Here is an 18,622-nt window from a genome sequence, read left to right on the forward strand (position 1 = left end):
ATGGTCTTTGGTGGGGGACCTCTGTCTCGTGGGCTCTACAAAGACACAGCTCACCATGACTACGAGGCACAGGGGCAGTCACAGGGCACGAGGTGCATGAGCAAACACCAGCTGTGTCCTTAACTACTGCTGGCAATGGGCTGTGGGCACCGAAAACAGAAAGGTGGTCTTTGCAGTCATTCGGAACATGAGATCCTGACAAAACTCTCACAGCAAGCATGCGGGATCCGAAAGCTGATAGCCCCCGAACAATGCTGATGAAGGAGATTCAGGAGGTCTGAATACACGGAGATGCACCAGACACAGGCATATACAAACCACATAGATGCATGCCAGAGCGATGTATGTATACTAATATGTATGTGCATCCCAGAATACATTTACCATACCGAGATACATATTTTAAAAACCAAGTTTATTGCCACTGAGTCAGGGCCAATTCATAATGACCCCTACCCTGTGGGTTTCCAAGACTGTAGCTGCTTATGGGAGTAGAAAGCCCAATCTTTCTTCTTCAGAGCTGTTGCTGGTTTCGAACTCTCAACCATATGGATCCCAGCCCAACACAGAACCACTACACCACCAGGGCTCCTGTATATGTGTATATATCTCTGGTATGTCTCTCTAGTATATAAATAGATAGATATCTGATATATGGTATGTATATATCTATTTCTATGTCTCTCTGATATATGTCTCTATATAGAGACATATATCAGAGAGAGATACAGAGATAGATTGATGTGTACCTGATATATACATATATATGCATACACACACCAGGGAGAAAATATGAATATATATATGTATATGTATCTATATATCTGAGAGAAAAGCAAGGCTAGAGGGAGATATACAAGATAATGTACACATGTTTACAGAGAGAAGTGTTCACAATTACAGTCACATCGGAGACATCAATTCCCCCACATGTGGAACACTCAGCTCCTGTGACAGTCTAAGCAGGTTCTTTTCACACAGACAAGGTTACGGCAGGATTTATACAGAGAGGCGCAGGGACCAGATAAGCGGAAAGCATTTGAGAAGACAATGAGGAGCGCGGTGGGAATGACTGTCCCTGAGATGAAGCGGCAGGAAGTTCTTTCAGGAGTCACGTGGCATGGCAGAGGGGCAGACACACAAGGAATCAAACACGTCAGAGACAGAGAAGCAGCCCCACACAGGCAAAGCCTGCGGATCTCGGACAAAGGCCGGGATAATTCCCTGGCGAGCAGGACAGACTTCTGGACAAAGGTGCCTGAATGACTGGACAGACACAGACGAAGAGGTGGATCACTGTTCCTGAGCCCGAACCTCACGCCGGATGTGAAATATGACTCAAAGTGGGCCGGTGAAATACCAGACGCAGAACTGTGTCCAGGGCTGCAAGGTAGGAGGATGTAAGGATGGCAAACACGCTCCTGACACGCTTCAATGCCTACCGCCAGCCTTTGGAAATGGAATCAAGACCACAGTGAGGAGAAATAAAATAAATAAACTCCGGATGCTGGTCAGGGCTGGGAGAAACTGGATACATTATATATGTTGTGTATACATCGCTGGTGGAATGGTACTACTCTGTAAAATACATTGAGTATACATCGCTGGTGGAATGGTACTACTCTGTAAAATACATTGAGTTTCATAAAATATTAAGTATACTTCCCACCTGGCCCAGCAACTGTACCCCTAGGCAAGCATCCCAGAGAGAGATACACTTATGTCCATACAAAACCACGGGCCTTTCAACGGCCTCATACGCATGTGGCAGTTGGGCACGGGAGAAGGAAAGTCAAAGGAAATGGGTGGTGTTGGAACCCGTGGGTGGCCAGACGAGCTAACAGAGCTGCGCCTTGGGAGCAGTGCACCAGCAGGCTCCTTAGATGCAAGGACAGGAGTACTTTGTCTCTGGCACTTTGGATGTGTTGTCAGGAGAGACCAGTGCCTGGAGAAGGACACCGTGCTTGGTCAAGTGGAGGGTCATCAGAGAGAGGAAGGCCACCAAAGAGACGGACTGGCACAGTGCCTGCAACAGTGGGCTCCAGCGTAACCACAGTGAGGCTGGCGCGGGACCGGGTGGAGCTTGATTCTGTGGCACGCAGGATCGCTATGAGTTGAAACCGACTCCACAGCAACTGACAGCAACGATATACAGACACCTGCACGCAATTATTCATAGGCATTTATGTGTGATACTCGAGAATGGAAGCCACCAAAGGGTCCCACCACGGCTAGACCACGGCGGCCTGTACACTACGCACACGCGCGCACACACGACGCTGCCCGGTGCTGGTCAAGAAGGCCTGCCCTGGATGCACGCACCGTGAGCTGCTCTGAAGGTGCCCCGGCTGCCGTGCTGAGAGAGAAAAGCCAAGTGAAGAAGAGGTCACGTGCCCAGCTGAGCTGATACACGCGCCACCCTCCACATGGCAGAATGAAAGAGACTGAGGACAGGTGCGGGGTTGCCTGGAGTTGGGGGGCAAGCAGGAGGAGGAACAGGATGGGAATCTTTTAGTAGGTGAGCCAGTCGGGTATGCAGGCTGTGGTGGCCGTCACACAAACTACCCCAAACCAAACCTGCAAAACCACCACCACTCATTCCGACTCACAGCGGCTCCCTGTGGCGCTCCCAGGCTGGAAGTCTGCTGAGGACAGAGATGAGGCTCTCTACTCCCCGGAAGAGCTGACCGCCTCGGAAACCCACAGGGGAAGCTCTACTCTGTCTATTATGAGTGATCTGATGGCCAGGAATTTGGTTTACAGGAGAATGTAAGGAGCCATGGTGGCACTGTAGGTTAGGCAGCGGACTGCTAACCACAAAGGCAGTGGTTCAAACCCACCGATCGCTCTGCGGGAGGCGAAAGATGAAGCAGTCTGTCCCTCCTGATTTACAAAGTCTCAGAATCCCTATATGGGCTTGCTCTGGGGTGGAACCACCTGGCTGGCCCCACAACACCAACCCCAACAACCCGTCCTACAGTGTGCAAGCAGGCGGGGCTGCCCTGAGGCACAGCTGTGAAACAAGGAGATGACCTCAGCCGGGGTCTGCTCCCCCTTGCCCCACCCCCTACACCCGAGCCGGCCCGTATTCCTGTATTCATCAGCCTCACAGGTGCCCGGGCTAGGAGGCTTGCCCACAGCCCGGAACACCACTCTCCCTGTTTATAGATAGAATTGCAATCTCTAATGTCTGTCTGGGAAGGGAAAAGGAAAAAAAAAAAGCGTTTACAATCAAAACGAGGTAACACTGCCGCCTCTGTGTGTGTCAGCAATGCTTAACTGGAAGAAAAATGTTCTCACAATGCAAAAGGCTCAACAGAGCTGGAGCCAAGACCACGGCAGCTGCAGGGGGTTGCTGGTAATCAGGAAATCCCAATTACGGTGCCCCCACTCTGCCCGCAGGAGGCCATGTGAAGCCTCTCCTCTATCAGAATCACAAAGGTCTGGTCTGCTCTTGCTCAGCCTGAGTGAGCTCCCTCCCTCCTGAGAACCTGGGAACCTCATCAGACAGGATCCACTTTCCCTCCGCAGGAACCCGAGGCTGCAGAGCTGGGGGAGGGGGTGTGTGTGCACCCTGGGGGCCTCAGGGCACACATGGCAGGGAATCCTGGGGGCACACGGGTTTGCAGGGTGATGGGTGTGCCTCCTTTGTTTCCCCTGGTGTGTGTCAGGCACGACCTGGTTAGCCTGCCTCCTCTTGGTCTGACGCACACATACAAAATCCCCACGTTCTTACTTGCAAGGACCAAGAAGTGGCTTATCCCTGGTTTCCCTGGGCACATGGGCAGCGCATCTCTGGGCCATCGAAGGAAACGGAAGTTCTGGGGCTCAGGGAGGGAGGGGGGGCGGCACAGCGTGGTCGGAGCCTGGGGACAGGGAATATGCTGGGCGGTGACAGTGTGGGCAGCCATACAAGGATGGACAGTGGTGTCTGGCCCCACAGTGTGAGGCCTCGGGAGTAGGCAGGCATCAAGGTCAGGGGAGGAGGTCAAAGTGCTCCTCGGTCACCTAAGGAGACATGGGTTCAAACCTACGAGCCGCTCTTTGGGAGAAAGATGAGGCTTTCTACTCCCGCCCAGAGTTCCAGCCTCAGAAGGCCACAGGTGCAGCTCTCGTTTGTGCTCCATTGTCTCTGAGTTGGCAGTGGCTGGATGGCAGTGGGTGTGGTTTGAGGAGTCTTTATTTAAGGAGCCCTGGAGGTGCAGGATGGAGCCCGTGGTGTGGTGGTCAGGCATGTGGGCTGTGAGCCACTAAGCCAGCAGTTTGAAACCACCAGCTGCTGCAAGGGAGAAACTGGGGCTCTCTATTCCCATAAAGAGTTAGCGTCTGTCTTGGAAACCTCTGGGGTTGCTGTGAGTCAACTCGATGGCAGCAAGTTAGGTTTTGGTCTGGGTGGTGCAGCGAGTAAGTGCTCAGCAGTGCTCGGAAAGGCAGGGAGTCCTCCCCCACCAGGCCCTCAGTAAAAGAGACAAAGCCATCTCTTCTGTCTGAGCTCAGTCCTGGGGGCTTCGTGGAGCAGTCGTCCTGTTGGGTTGCTATGACGACCATGGGGCAGGCAGGAGGAAGGGACAGGCAGGGTAGGAGGTCCGCACTGCCTGGGGACCTGGGGCTTCTGCTACAAGAGATGGAAAACGTGGGGCAGGGACAAGGGCAATGAGAGAACAAGAGGGACATCATTTGTGTCACTAAGCTGGGTACGCGCTGATAGCTGAGACAGTAAGTGTCTGCCACCTGTGTGCCTGCTGCAGTAAAACCCTCTCTTCTGATGCCCACGGAGACTCTACACAGCCTTTCTCTCCAGGTTCCCTCCCGCTCATCAAAGGCTGGTTACGGATTACAAGCAGAAGGTCCAGAGTGAGGGAGCGCAGAACCGCACTCGGCTCCACGTGACAGTGACTTCAAAGGGGAGTCTTGAGAACCACGCACGGGCACACTCACTCACATTCACTCACTCCCACCCTCCCATGTGCCTACACACTCACACACTCACACACTCACAGACTCACACTCATCTAGGCATGCACACACCCATGCACTCGCACACTTACACATGCTCACTCACAGCATCACACGCACACACACTCACAGTCACACGGTCGTCAGTGGGTTGCACAAACACCAAACAGGCAAAACTCACCAGAGCCACAGAGCGCACAGCCCTGGGGCCTCGTGCAGACAGAACCCCCATCTCCCTGGGCGAGGACCATCAGAACTGCACAGGATCTGTGAGCAGCCAGGCACGCTGTGGAACAGTGCAGAGACGTGAGGGGACATGTCCACTAGGTCAGGTGACCCAGAGAGTGTCCAGCACACCACTGTAGGTAGCCGCTCTCCTGTGTGCTCTATTTCAAAGTCTCATGACTTTCTTGGGAACCAATGAAATGCAATTAAAATTAAGTAAATCTAACTCCCCAAACCAAAAAGACATGGCCAGCCCCGGAATGCAGACAGACCTCTTCCTGCATCAGAAACAGAACAGAGGTGCACTGTGGAACAGGAGGGGAGCTGAGCCCTCTCTACAGGATGGAATGACAGCAACAGTACTGACTGACTGCTAAAGGGAAGATGAGTCCATGCCCTGATGACATGGGGCATCAGGCAATGAGGGACAGCGACCTCTAGACCCAACACAACAAGTACATAAAGGAGCTAACAAGTACACACACACACACACACACACACACACACACACATGCTTCATTAATCCAAAGGGAGGCAGGAAAATGGGACAATGAGAACAAGGAGCCAATGAGGCAAAAAGAAAGCAATCAGCAAAACTAGATTTGCACTCAACCCCATCACGAATCACATTAATTAGACGTACTCTAAACACTGCACAATTAAAAGGCAGGGAGTATAACATTGGATAAAAAAGCAAAACCCACTTAAAGGCTGCCTTCCTGGAACCCACACCAAATAACCACAAGTGACCACACCCACCATGCTCTCCCATCAATCACAATGCCCAGAGATCCCGCGGGACAGCATCAAACGGCTACCTGGGATTCCCAAGGCTGGAGGTCTTTATGGGAGCAGACAGCCTCATCTTGCTCCCTCAGCGCAGCTGGTGGGTTTGAACCGATGACCTTTTGGTTAGCAGTAAAGTGTTGTAATCACTAAGCCAGCAGGATAGAAATAAAAAAGGATCTAAGTGGGTATGCCATGGCAGCCCCAGCAGATTGAGCTGGCATGGCCACAAAGCTATCATGGTAAATGTCAGCGCAAAGGGCACTATGGAGGATGAAGACGTGCATTTCGTAGTAGCAAAAGGATAGATTCCTCAAGAGGACATAGCAATCCTGAGAGTATACCACTCAGGACAAGGAGTCTTGGTGGCACAGTGGATTTCACGCTGGACGGCCCACTGCCAGTTCAACAGTTTGGAACCACCGGCAGCTCCTTGGGAGAAAGAGGAGACTCTTGTGAAGAGTTCCGGCCTAGGAAACAGATCATTCCTCCTTGTCCTACAGGGTTGCTATGAGTCAGCACTGACTCCACAGCAACGGGTTTTTGAGTTTTTAATATCCCTCATTACAGAGCTTACAGTATACGGGAAGCAGAAACTGACAGAGCCACAGGGAGAAAGAGGGGTCTGCAGTTGTACCTCTCAGTAACTGTAGAGCAATCAAGGCTCTATAGGACTGAAATATGCTATCAATCAATTTGTTTGACTTGACATTTAGAGGCTGTTCCACCGCCAAAGAGCAGATGGCGTGGTCTTCCCCAGGGCACGTGGCGCATGCTAAGGCTATTGTCTAGGCCCGCAGGGGTCCTCAAACTTTTTAAACAGGGGACCAGTTCACGTCTCTCAGACCCGTTGGAGAGCCAGACTATAGTTTTTTTTTTTTTAAACTATGAACAAATTCCTATGCACACTGCACATATCTTATTTCAAAGTAAAAAAACAAACGGTGCAAAAACACCTGGTGGGTGGGATAAATGTCCTCGGTGGACCGCATGTGGCCCGCGGGCCGTAGTTTGAGGACCCCTGGTAGGGCCTAGATCCTAGGCCATCAAGTAGGGCTGACTCGGTGCAGAGGGTTTCTGAGACTCTCTTGCTGTTGGGCTCGCCCACCTGGTCTTTCCTGTTGGCAAGGTGGGTAGTAATCTCCATCAGCCCTGCTGCTGTGCACGCCCCTTCTCTACCGAGCCTGTCCTTTGTCATCAACTCCAGCAGTGGTTCTCAACCTGTGGGTCGTGACCCCCTTTGGGGTCAAATGACCCTTTCACAGGGGTCGCCTGATTCAGAACAGTAGCAAAATTACAGTGATGAAACAGCAACAAAAATAATTTTATGGTGGGGGGTGACCACCCCATGAGGACTTGTATTGAAGGGTCGCGGCATTAGAAAGGTTGAGAACCACTGAGCTAAAGGGATCCCATACACCCCAGTGCCATGACCCTGAGCTCAGAAGAACTAGATGGTGGCCCGCCAGCACAGTAACTGCTCAGAAAGGGATCACAGTAGGAAGTCCCAGAGCCAGTGGGGGGAATGTGACACGAAATTCAAAATCGCATAAAAGCACGGGCTCACTGGTCTGATAGACGGGTGACTGTGGGACACCTTGCAAACCTGGACCTGGGCTGACCCTCATGGCTCAGTTTCCAAAGTACCTACAAGCGGCCGGCAGTAACAGCAGCAGGGCTCACAGCAACTATTCAAGACCCAAGGGGCAGTGCTGGCCGGGGAGAAAGCCCAGAAGACGGGAATGATGAGGAAGAAGGAGGCATGGAAGAGCGCTGTGATTTGGTGGGGATATGGTAATCAGTGTCCACGATCAGATGTATATGAATTGTTGAATGGAAACCAATTTGCTCTGTAAACTCTCACCCAAATCACAGTAATACATAGAGTGAAAAACATGGTAAGAAAATTTTATTTTTGAGAGGGTCCCATGTGACCTCTGGACATGCTCAGATCAGAGCTGTGGAGATGGTGTCCCTGTTGCCAAGTCACAGGGCGCCCCAACCAACCAAAAGGAAACAAGCTCCCTGTCATAGAACCAATTCTGACGTACAGCCTCCCTCCGAGGAGGTAAAGCTGTACCCGAGCAGACAGCCTCATCTTTCTCCCTAGGAGCAGCTGGTGGGTTTGAACGCTGACCTTGCAGTCAGCAGCCCAAGTAACCCTCTATGCCACCGAGGACCCAGCCGAAACCATTGCTTTACCCGAGTGCAGAGGGCAAGGGGAGTAAGAGTTTGGAAGGGTCTTCTGAAGCTGGAGCCCGTGCGCCTATGAGCTCAGATCCCTCGCCTCTGCCAGCTGAGGAAAGAGATTGCCCCTGTGTCTTTGAAGCATGCCCTATTGGCTGAGAAGTGGTGAGGAAGCTTTAGGAAGCCAAGTGCCCGCTGCTGTGCCGCAGGTCTGGTAACCCGGAGCATTACGGTTGTTGCTGAGACTTTCCAGTTTGTGTCCCCGGGAGACAGCGAAGGTGCTCCGACCTGTATGCAGAGTGCGAGAGGGTCGGTAGGCCACAAGGAACAACCACGAGAAACCCTTGGATGGCGTCACCCCACTTGGGCTGCTCTCGTTATTTGATTTGAAATAGAACTTGAGCACTCGTGTGACGCATTTTAGGCAGGGAACATTTGGAGCAGCAGAATGGGGTATTAGCCTTGGAAATTTGGACTGGAAAACCATCAGTCAAATTTTAGGGCTAGCAACCTGGTTGGCTCAACAACATTTGCTGGCTTCAAATGCCACCAGACCATCCTGAGCAGTGTGGTGGTGGTGGTGGTGGTGGTGGTGGTGGTGGTGGTGGTGGTGACGGTGGTGAGGTGGTGATGAGGATGGGGGTGGGGGGTGGTGATGAGGATGGGGGTGGTAGTGGTGTTGATGGTGATCGTCATGATGCTTGCCTTCTTGACCTACAGGGCAGGGAGTGGGTGACACACGGGGCTGGCACTGGGGAATGAACGAGTGTGGCCAGCTGGGAAACTCTGGATCTCTACTTCCCACACTGACTCCTAAAACACCATGTGTTCAATCTATGTGCCAAATCTTTTTCCGATCAAGCATTCTTGTCCCGAGTCTCACCGGAACATGACCAAGCCAATACAGGAAAGACATTTCCTGGACCACCCAGGGCAACATCTGTGAGCCACAAACAATCGTCTCCCTTGACTTGGACCTTCTGCTATTGTATCTCCTGCTGCTCCCACCTCCAACGTCCAGGTCCTTACTGACCACAGAGAGGCGTGACCCATCCTATCGGGTGATGTGGTTCAGACTCTTGTTCTACCCTCAAAGCTCGTCCTGCCAGCCAGATGCCTGGTTCACCTTCCCCAGGTTTTCTCCCCTGCACACTGCACAGCCCCTGGATGCCTGCTTCATACCCAGCCCAGGGGCTTCTTGTTAGGGGCTATCAACTGGGTTCCAACTCATTGCTACAGCACAGACAACAGAACAAAACACCACCCGGTCTGGCGCCACCCTCACAATTGTCCCTATGCGTGAGCCATCGCTGCAGCCACCGTGCCAGTCCGTCTCACTGAGGGTCTTCCTCTCTCTCACTGGTCCTCCACTTTACCAAGCATGAGGACCTTCTCCAGGGACTGGGCTCTCCTGACAAGTCCAAAGTCCGTGAGTCAGTTTTGCCATCCTTGCCTCCAAGAAGCACTCTGGCTGTACTTCTTCCAAGACGATGTGTTCGTTCTTTTGCTAGTCTACAGCTCTGTCAATAGTCTTTGCCAGCATCATCATTCAGCTACATCAATTCTTCTTTGTCCTCCTTCTTCTACGTCCAACTTTCACATGCATGTGAGGCCACTGAACATACCATGACTTGGGTCAGATGCACCTCAGTCCTCAAATAGTGTCCTTGGTTTTCAATACTGCAAAGAGGTCTTGTCCAGCACATTTACCCAATGTAACACTTCACTTAATCTCTTGACCGCAGCGTTCATGGGCAGTGAGTGTGGAGTCAAACAAGACAAAATCCTTGACAATTTCACTACTTTACTCATTTACCAGGCTGCTACCCCTTGGCCCAGGTGTGAGGGTTCTCATTTTCTTTACACTGAGCCTGGAGGGACTACCACACATTAGCATGGGGTGGGCTGGGGCCTTCACTGCTCACTGGACCACACAGTTTTTGTGCTCCAGTTTTACTGCTTCCCACCACCCCTTCCTCATCCTCCTCCTCTCTGTCCTCTGGTGCTGATGTCTCCGTGCCAGTTACCACCTGGTCACCTGGTGGTTGATTCTGGAGTGGGAGAGCACCTGCCTGCCTCCCATGGTGCTCTGGGTGGATTCACACCCCAACCTCCCAGTCAGCAGTGGGGGTGCCACCCTGTCCCTCACCCCCAGGGCTTGAGGTCTTCTCAGCAGGATGACTGAGGAAGAAGAAGGGCCTGTGGCCCAGGCTGCCAGGGCAGACCTAGCCCAGGACAACAGACAGGGGACGCCAGGCTCCTGGTGGGTGGCAACGTGGTGCAGGAGCTGAGCCGACATCTGAGCAGGCCCTGCTCACAAGCACACGCTGGCTTCCCCGAGGGCCCGCTGCGATGGGAACTATAAAAAGTAGCTGGATCAACAACCTATGATCAGAGGGAGTGGATGACTGCCCTCGGCGTCATGGGCTCTGGGCCAGCTGGGGAGGGCTGGGCCCAGCCTCTTTGCACATACCCCAAGTCCGGGCCACTCACACTCTCTCTGTCAATCCACCTCCACAACCCCACCCTTCCCAGAGGCTGCTGGTTCAAACCCACGAAAGACTATCTTCTGCACATCAGGGCTCCCTGTTGGCCAGGCCTTCCTTCAGCTCACAGTGACACCTCTGTGTCCCAGGACAGCCACAGGACGGGCTGCAAGAGGGCCCTCCCTGGACGGAGCCCTGTGACAGTTGGTGCCCCAAACAAAGCTCATACACTGTCCCCCTCAAGACCTGGGGCCAGTGTTGGCCGAGTGGCTTCCTTCTGAGGCTCTGGGAAATCCCATTCACACTGTCCCAAGGTGGTCACACCCCCATCCCCCAGCCTCTGCCTCTGCCTCTGTCCTCTCACAGCCATGTTCCCTTGGACATCCTTCCAGCCTGGAACCAAGGTCACCCCCGTGGCTCAACTTTCCTGCAAAGAGCTGTGACCACACAGGGCCCAGATGTGGTGCCAGTCAAGGAGTGAACGGGTGTCCCCAGGCTTGGCGTGCAGTGACCCCGGCCACTAGGGAGTCAGCCAGGAGCAGGCTCGCTCTGGAGACCTCTGCTTCACTCACCGACCCACAACCCCACCTGCACAGGCAAGTACCAGTCCCGGGGACGTGGCTCTGTTAGAGATCAAATTGTGGCCCCAAAGCAGGCATGCTCGAGCCTAGCCCCCTGACCAATGGGACCTTGTTTGGATATTGGGTCTTTGCAGATGCTACCTATTGGTTAGGTTAAGAGTCGCCTGGACCCCAAAGGGCCTCCCCGCCCCCGTTGGAGTGGTGTCCTTACACAAGAGCGACATAGAAAGCAATGAGCAGCAGGAAGTGGCCATGAGATGAGAGAGGCCGAGAGGGACCAAGGCAGGGCTGAGAGGGTGAGGGAAGATGTCCACTTAGCCCAGTGTGTCCCAGAGTGGGTGATACCTCTGGGGGGCAGTGCTGAGACACCTACACTTTACCCTGGATGATGGGTCAGAGCATAAACGTTTTCATGGGCCAGGGAGGCACCGAGTAATTTTTTTTTTTTGTTGGTTTGTTTCCTGAAAATGGGGCAGGAGGAGAATCAAGTTGGGGAACCTGTGGTCTAGAGTCCACTGAGAGAGCCTGGACCTGTAGACATTGTGAATGTGAACCTCTGCCCTCCAGAGTCGGGGAGAGATCAGTATCTACTGTGCACAGATACCTGCCCCCCCCAGGGGGTCGGAGACAGGCCCCACCCAGGGAAATCAGAGGGCCACAGCACGGGGTCCAATCTGCTCATGGCTGACAGTGAGAGCCCTGGCAAAGGCCCAGGCCGGCAGGACCCTCCCGCTGGCCACCAATCACTCAGTGGCCGAGCTGTGCAGACGCGCCTCCAACAGTGGTCTCTCGTGGCACGGCAGTGCAATGGCAGCAGCAGGCTAATGAGGGTGCCCACTGTCTCCTGGAGACCTCCCATCCCCCAGCATCTCGGCCCCACAGCACCTCTCCCCCATCACCACGCAGGGTATGGTGGCTGCAGCTCTGTCCTGCCACCTCCCTAACAGGGGGCAAGGTGTGCCCCCCCACCTCCCCTGCCACATGCCCCACTCCTACCCCGACTCAGCGCCAGTGGGGCTGCCACAGAGCACACTCCTCACCAGACAGTCCGTTTCACTCAGAAGAGCATGTTGGCGCAAAACCGCCTCCGAATGTAAAAGTGGCTTCAACAGAAAAACCCCAAAGCCCCGGAGTGCCAGGCGGGCAGGCCATAATTGCTACCCTCCCTGGGAGGGAGGGGAGAGGCCTGGTTAAAAATAGCTGCAGCAGCAGCAGTCACCCACGGTGCTGCCTCTTCTCTGGTTTCCATGCTGACTAGCACCTTGCTTGCCTCTCCTCGAAGAATGCAGGAACGGGGCAGGGGCGAGGCACATGGGGGTTAGGGCGTCCTTCCACACCGGGCCCAGCCTACAGTTAGAACTGCGTGTGTTCCAGAAGGCCGGCTTGTCCCAGGGCTCACAGCCAACACATCGGCCGGCACTGATGGCCAGAGGAATGCTTGTCACCGGCCCCTGCCCGGCAGAGTGCTGTGCACCCGCAGGCCTGGAGGGCGGGCATCCCCCCGGGAGAAGTGTCCCAGGAAACCCAGTTGACACTGCCCCCCAAGAGGGTCCCTGGCTGGAAATGCCGCCAAAGCCACTGGCCACCTCCTCAGCCACCCAAAGCTGCTGTCCACCTCTCTTAGTCATTGAAGCCGCCATCCCCTTCCTGCAGGGGGCAGGGCTGGAGAGCTGACAAAGGACGTCCACACCCAGTGGGAGACGCTGTGAACATGCTTGGCATCCACCCTGAGGCCCCTTGGGAGAGAGGCCTGGCCATCTCCGGCCCGCTGGTGGCTGTGGACACAGGGTCATCATGGGTCAGGTCAACTGGACAGCAGCTGGGCACTCAGCTGCCCCCTCCCCACACCTGCTCCCAGACCCACTCAGAGTTGTCCCCGCCTTCTGCGGCTCTGGGGTAGCTGACTCTGGACTCCATCAGACCATCTGGATGGTCACCATATCTCTAAGGTTAGCACTGCATGGCCTGCTCACCTTCTTTACATTCAGAAAGGAGCTGAATGCGGATACTAAAGGCAGACTTGGGAGTGAGGCTGAGGGAGCACAGGGCAGCTAGGTGCTCTCCTCAGTCACTCTGGTGGGTGTGGGGGACAGGGTCAGGGAGCCAGTGTCGGGGGACCAGTGAACTGTGGCAGGTAGGGGACAGCGTCAGGAGTTCCATGGCATGTGTGGGGGCAGTGTCAGGAGTTCTGGACATTGTTGGGGGGCATGTTGGGCACCCAGTGTTGTAGAGCCAGTGTCAGGGGTCCGGTACACAAAGTAGGTATCAGGGGTCTGGTACACAAGGTAAGCACAGGGGTCCTGTGTTTACCCAGTCATCTCTAGGGAATACTCTGTCATGCGTCCACCACACCCGAGACTCTGTCTGTCTCTCTCCTCCCCAGCTCCCTCCTACTGCATCCAAGCCTTTCTTCTCATTCACAGTCCCTGATGGGGACGAGCGGCCCAGTCAGAAAGGTAGACATGGACTCATCTGTGTGAGCTATTCCGTAAGTTCCCACCACCTCCTGTGGTGACCACCGACCCTGTGGGAGCAGGGCCCAAGCCAGGGGCATGCTAAGAGGTGGGGGACCAGGGCGTCATTCCACACATGGACAAGGGTGCTTCAGAAAGTTTCTGCAACAAAAAGTCCCATTTACCTTGCACTCTAGTCTCCCGGGAGCTCTTTGAAGCCCTTCGCAGTGGCCTGCCCCCAAGGATGGTGCAACGGGGTGGGGAGAAGGAAGCAGAAACCGTGGCTGGAGATGTCTTATTAGGGCTCCCAGAACCAGCCTGACCCTTCACCAACTTCCGAGAGAAATCCTTCAGGTCCCCAAACCCCATTTGTTCACATGTAAATCATGCCCTGGGTGGGGCTGAGGCAGCAGGATCTGGGAAGGCAGGGCAGCGGAGATCAGTGGTAGGAATGGAGCTTGCTGGGGACAGCCTGCACATGCCACACACAGCCAGGCAGCCACCGCTCACCCCAGCTTTTCAGCAACCTGCTCGTGGACAGAACACATTCCTCCACGTTGCTAATGGCTATTGTGCGAGATAACGAGGGAGAGAGGTGCAGCCGATGTCCCCGCCAGCGGCACAGTGCGTGCATGAAAGTAAGAGAGGTGCCTGAGCACACGTGCGTGAAAGCCAGGCCCGACCTCAGAAGACTGGCCATCAGGAGCCTTTGCCACTGAGTTCAGTAACAACGAAGACAAAAGACAATTCCAGAGAGGCCAAAGCAGTGCTGGGCACAAGCTGTGATGCAGCCTACGGCCACCTCCCTCCCTGCACTCCCCACACTCGGAGCTTTATCAGCAGAAGGCTCCTCCAACAGCGGGCGTCTCTGCCCCAGTTCTGCTCATTTTCACTCAGGGTCACACGGTCTCCTCCCGCCATTCCTGCGCTGCATGGGGGCTAGCTAGGCGGGGAATAAGGGGGTCGAAGAAGAATCGGCACGTGGAGAGCCCTGGAAGTACTGTGCGCTGCCCACGAATCAGCCCGTCTGTCTTGAGGGAAGTACAGCCAGAATGCACCGGGACAGGCTGGGAGGTCGAGACTTGGCCTCACTAACGTAAGACACGAGGAGACCAGTCCCGGGAGGAGGAGATGGCGCTGGCTGGGCTCACGCATAACAATCGTGAGGATGGCGCAGGACGGCGGTGCTGCGTGCTGCGGTGCGCAGCGTCACCGTGAGTGGGAGCAGACTCCAGGCCACTCCACAACCACAGCGCTGCTTTACTGCACACGTCACAGACAGCCCGCCACCGCCACGGCTCACAGTGGCCCTGCAGCACAGAGCCAAGCTGCCCCCGAGGGTTTCTGAGGCTCCATCTTTACGGGAGCAGGAGGCCGCGTCTGCTTCCCGGGAACAATGGTGGTTCCAAACCCTGACTTTTCCGTTATCTGCTGAGTACTTCACTGCTCCACCGCCAAGCCTCCTTCTACCAGAGAGGGGAAACCTAACCTAACCCAGTGCTGAGCAGTGGGTTCCACCTCACAGGGACCGTGCAGGACAGGAGGGAACTGCCCAAACAGATTTCTGAGGCTGTACATCTTTGCGGGAGCAGACGGCCTCATCTTTCTCCCACAGAGCGCTGGTGGGTTTGAACCGCCGATCTCTGGGTTAGCTCCTGTACTACACCACAGCACAGGGTGAATGTGGCTCGACCGTGTGCTGGGCAACCTCCTAAAGTGCGCGTGGCTCCGTTTATCACAACGGTCACTCGTTCCTGGCGGCCTGCTCCGAAGCTGCCCTGTCCACTCGGTCAGAGAGAGCCGGAGCCCTGATATGACGGAACAACTCACCAGCATGTGCTTGAGGTGGACGGTGACCAGTGGTGACTCCAACAGGCTGTGGGCCAGAGCAGGTTTTGGGGACGTGTCCAGGGAGATGAGGAGGCTGGCAGCTGACAGCAGGCAACCCCTGTGCTTGGCTGCCTCTGTGATCCTGGGGACCCAGGGAGAACTAGTGTCAGGGACGGAGACCTGAGGGCAGGGCTCTCTGGGAGCCTGTGGGGATGCCAGATGCTGGTGTGAAGACCCCTAGGTCAAGGCCACTGTGGGCAGGCGGGCGGGCACCAGGGCGTGGAATTCTATTCTGCAGGGCCTGCTCAGGGCCAGCATCAGTAGGGATGCAAAGAGCCCTTACTGGCCCCAAAGAGCCCAAAGGCCAACCAAAGGGGGGGGGCAGATGGACAGGAGGGCAAAGAGGGTCTGGAGAGCTCGCATCCACGTCCCAGGGGAATCAGCCCTGGCTGTAGATGCTAATGGGGATTCTCCTCTCCTCCCACACCCCTCACAGTGAGAGGTCAGATACCATGTTTATACACTGAGACAGGGGCTCCCCTTCAATCCTGTCCCTCGCTGCCTCCCCACTGTCACAGCCACGGAGCCCTGCAGGGGCTGCTACCACTTCTCTGAAGCGGAGGCTCCGCTGTAGGGAGCTCCCACCCTTCTCTGCCCTCTCAAGCGACTGTGAGGGGCGCCAGCTCTCGGAAACCACACACGCCCGAGCTGGGGACCCGAGACTCACAAGGTGTCGGCCGGATGGATGTCGTCCAGGTAGCTGTGCACCGTGTGGTAGAGCAGACCCACGACGGTGGTCCAGGCTGTGAGGAGACGCACGCGATCAAAAACACCTCCCCATCTTCCACACGCCTCAGCCACGTCCCGGAACTCTCTCACACCTCAGCTCCCACCCCCACCCCCCAAGCCCCAGGAAGGTGCTGAGCCCCAGGAGAGGCAGGCAGCATCATGTGTCTCTGTGTGGATAAGGGGCATGGAGTCCCAGACCCCACCTGGAATCCAGTTCAAGAGGCTTAGCCGGGCTCAGCCCTGTTTGCACACCACACGGGTGACATGGGCACAAGTGAGGGGTCTGGGCCAGCCCCTGGCCTGGGGATGGGCAGGCCTTCCCCTCTGGTAGATTCTGTTGCTTACCTTGGCTGTGGAAGGCCTGGTAGGGGATCTCGATGTAGCTGTGCCCCAGGGCCAGAAAGCGGTAGTGGGAGCTGTTCATGGTCCTGGGGCGGACCTTGGCCACTGAGTACTCTGTGGGAGTGAGGAGGGGGCTGGTCAGCTAGCCTGAGCACGGAGAGACACTGGCTCCCGCCCCTCCCAGAACAGGCTCCTCATAATGGGACTCAGGTCTAGGGAACAAGCGGGCCAGGTTGTCAGCTTGCAGCCCCCATCCAGGGCCCCCTACAGTCACACCGAGAGGTCTGTGACCATCAGGTAGTCCTAGGCTTGCTGGTAGGCCATCCCCCAGGGCAGCTGGGCCTCACTCTCCACTCCTTTCCCCCACCCCCACTGCCTGGGCTGTGCCCCCAGGACACATGGCCCTGACCTCCAATTGGTAGGCCATCCCCCAGGGCAGCTGGGCCTCACTCTCCACTCCTTTCCCCCACCCCCACTGCCTGGGCTGTGTCCTCAGGACACATGGCCCTGACCTCCACTTGGTAGGCCAGCCCATCCTGAGCAGAAAGAGGCTGGCCCACATTGCTTTCTGGGCAGACGTCTTTGCCCACTTCTGCATGGCCCTGAGCACACCACTCCGCAGCTCCCTAAAGGTCAAGGTCCAAGCCCACTCAAAGACTCCTGGGGAAACCCGAAGACCTCCCGACAATGGCAAACCCCCGGGGCCCAGTCATCCCAGGATGCAATAGACGCCCGCGAAAGTGAGAGCCTCCCTCTGTAGGCACAGACCGGGCAGCACTGTCCACCAGCAAGGAGAGGGACCCAACCCAGGGGCCATCGGTGGGAGGACACCATGGCGCACACACGGTGGGGTCAGCATGACCCCACGTGAGGGAGCGATGGACTAACGTTGGATCCAGAGCCAGCTTGTGACCGGGACGGACTCGGAGCACGCTGTGCAGCGTGGAAGGAGCCCATCCCCGAAGGACAGGCATTGTTTGGGACCCCCACTGCACAGAGTCAAAGGAAGGTTTTCACACTAAAATCTTTTTTAAAGTCTCTGCGGGTTAGCAGGCATGAGAGGGGAAGGAGGAGAGGGGACTAACCAGAAGGTAGACACGTGTTGACTTGGGTGACCAGTCTAACCAGACTCACTGCCACCTAGTCGATGTCGACTCACTGCGACCCTATATCACAGGGAAGAGCTGCCCCTGTGAGTCTCCAAGACCGTAACCCGTTATGGGAGCAGAAATCCCCACGTTTCTCCCCCAGAGCCTGGCTGGGGTATCAAACTGCTCACCTTTTGGTTAGCAGCCCAACATGTAACCACTCAGCCACCAGGCTCCTGCTTTGGGCGACGGGGAAGGCAAACAAATGAATAAAACAAAGGGCTAAACAAAATGGTGCTGCTTGGGGGGATGGAGACAAAATGACCCGAAAGCCAGGAATCCAGATAGAGACAGTATATGCACTCGGGAGGCAGGGGCTGCCGTGGGAGTGGGGCTCCCGGCCCCCACACTTGCATGTCCACGCTACCTGCCATGGGGGAAGAGCCATTGATGGTGACCTGGAGCTCGGAGGCATGCAGGTTGGCAGATATGTGGCCCATCACCACGTCGATGGTCTCGATCAGGCCCAGCACCACAGTGGGGTCCTGGGGACAAGGGGACAAGGATCAGGTGAGGACTGGGCTGGTGGAGGGCGGGCACAGTGCTCACCTCCCAGATATAAACTTCTGCCCATTTGAGGGTCAGGAGAGGGACCCCATCCTCTCATGACCAATGGTTTAAGGTTGACAGACTCCCTACAATTTCAGAAAGAGAGAGATCGCACAGCCAGGCTCCATCTCGGGAGAGCCCCTACCATCTGGTACAAGTGGTCGGGCGGCCCAGCCATCAGGCATCCAGCTCAGGAGCCTCCATGCTTATATATTCAGGACTGGGCCACCTTGTTCAAACTCCACACTGAGAAACGTCTTTGGCCTGCCCTCTCCCCATCATAGGGCTCT

At 55.6% G+C, this 18,622-nt stretch overlaps 1 protein-coding gene across 1 annotated transcript in view; it reads right to left on the reverse strand.

The window, feature by feature from the left end:
- The window catches only part of ADGRD1 (adhesion G protein-coupled receptor D1), an 80,616-nt gene that overhangs the window by 34,049 nt on the left and 27,945 nt on the right, over positions 1-18,622 (reverse strand). The window contains exons 11-14 of the mRNA XM_075534617.1: positions 18,151-18,268; positions 16,639-16,749; positions 16,232-16,307; positions 15,505-15,646 (exon numbers count right to left, since the gene is read on the reverse strand). Of these exons, the coding sequence (XP_075390732.1) occupies positions 15,505-15,646; positions 16,232-16,307; positions 16,639-16,749; positions 18,151-18,268 (447 nt within the window). The remainder of the gene's footprint in view (positions 1-15,504; positions 15,647-16,231; positions 16,308-16,638; positions 16,750-18,150; positions 18,269-18,622) is intronic.

This window comes from Tenrec ecaudatus, chromosome 16 (assembly GCF_050624435.1).
Source record: "Tenrec ecaudatus isolate mTenEca1 chromosome 16, mTenEca1.hap1, whole genome shotgun sequence".
Taxonomy (NCBI): domain Eukaryota; kingdom Metazoa; phylum Chordata; class Mammalia; order Afrosoricida; family Tenrecidae; genus Tenrec; species Tenrec ecaudatus.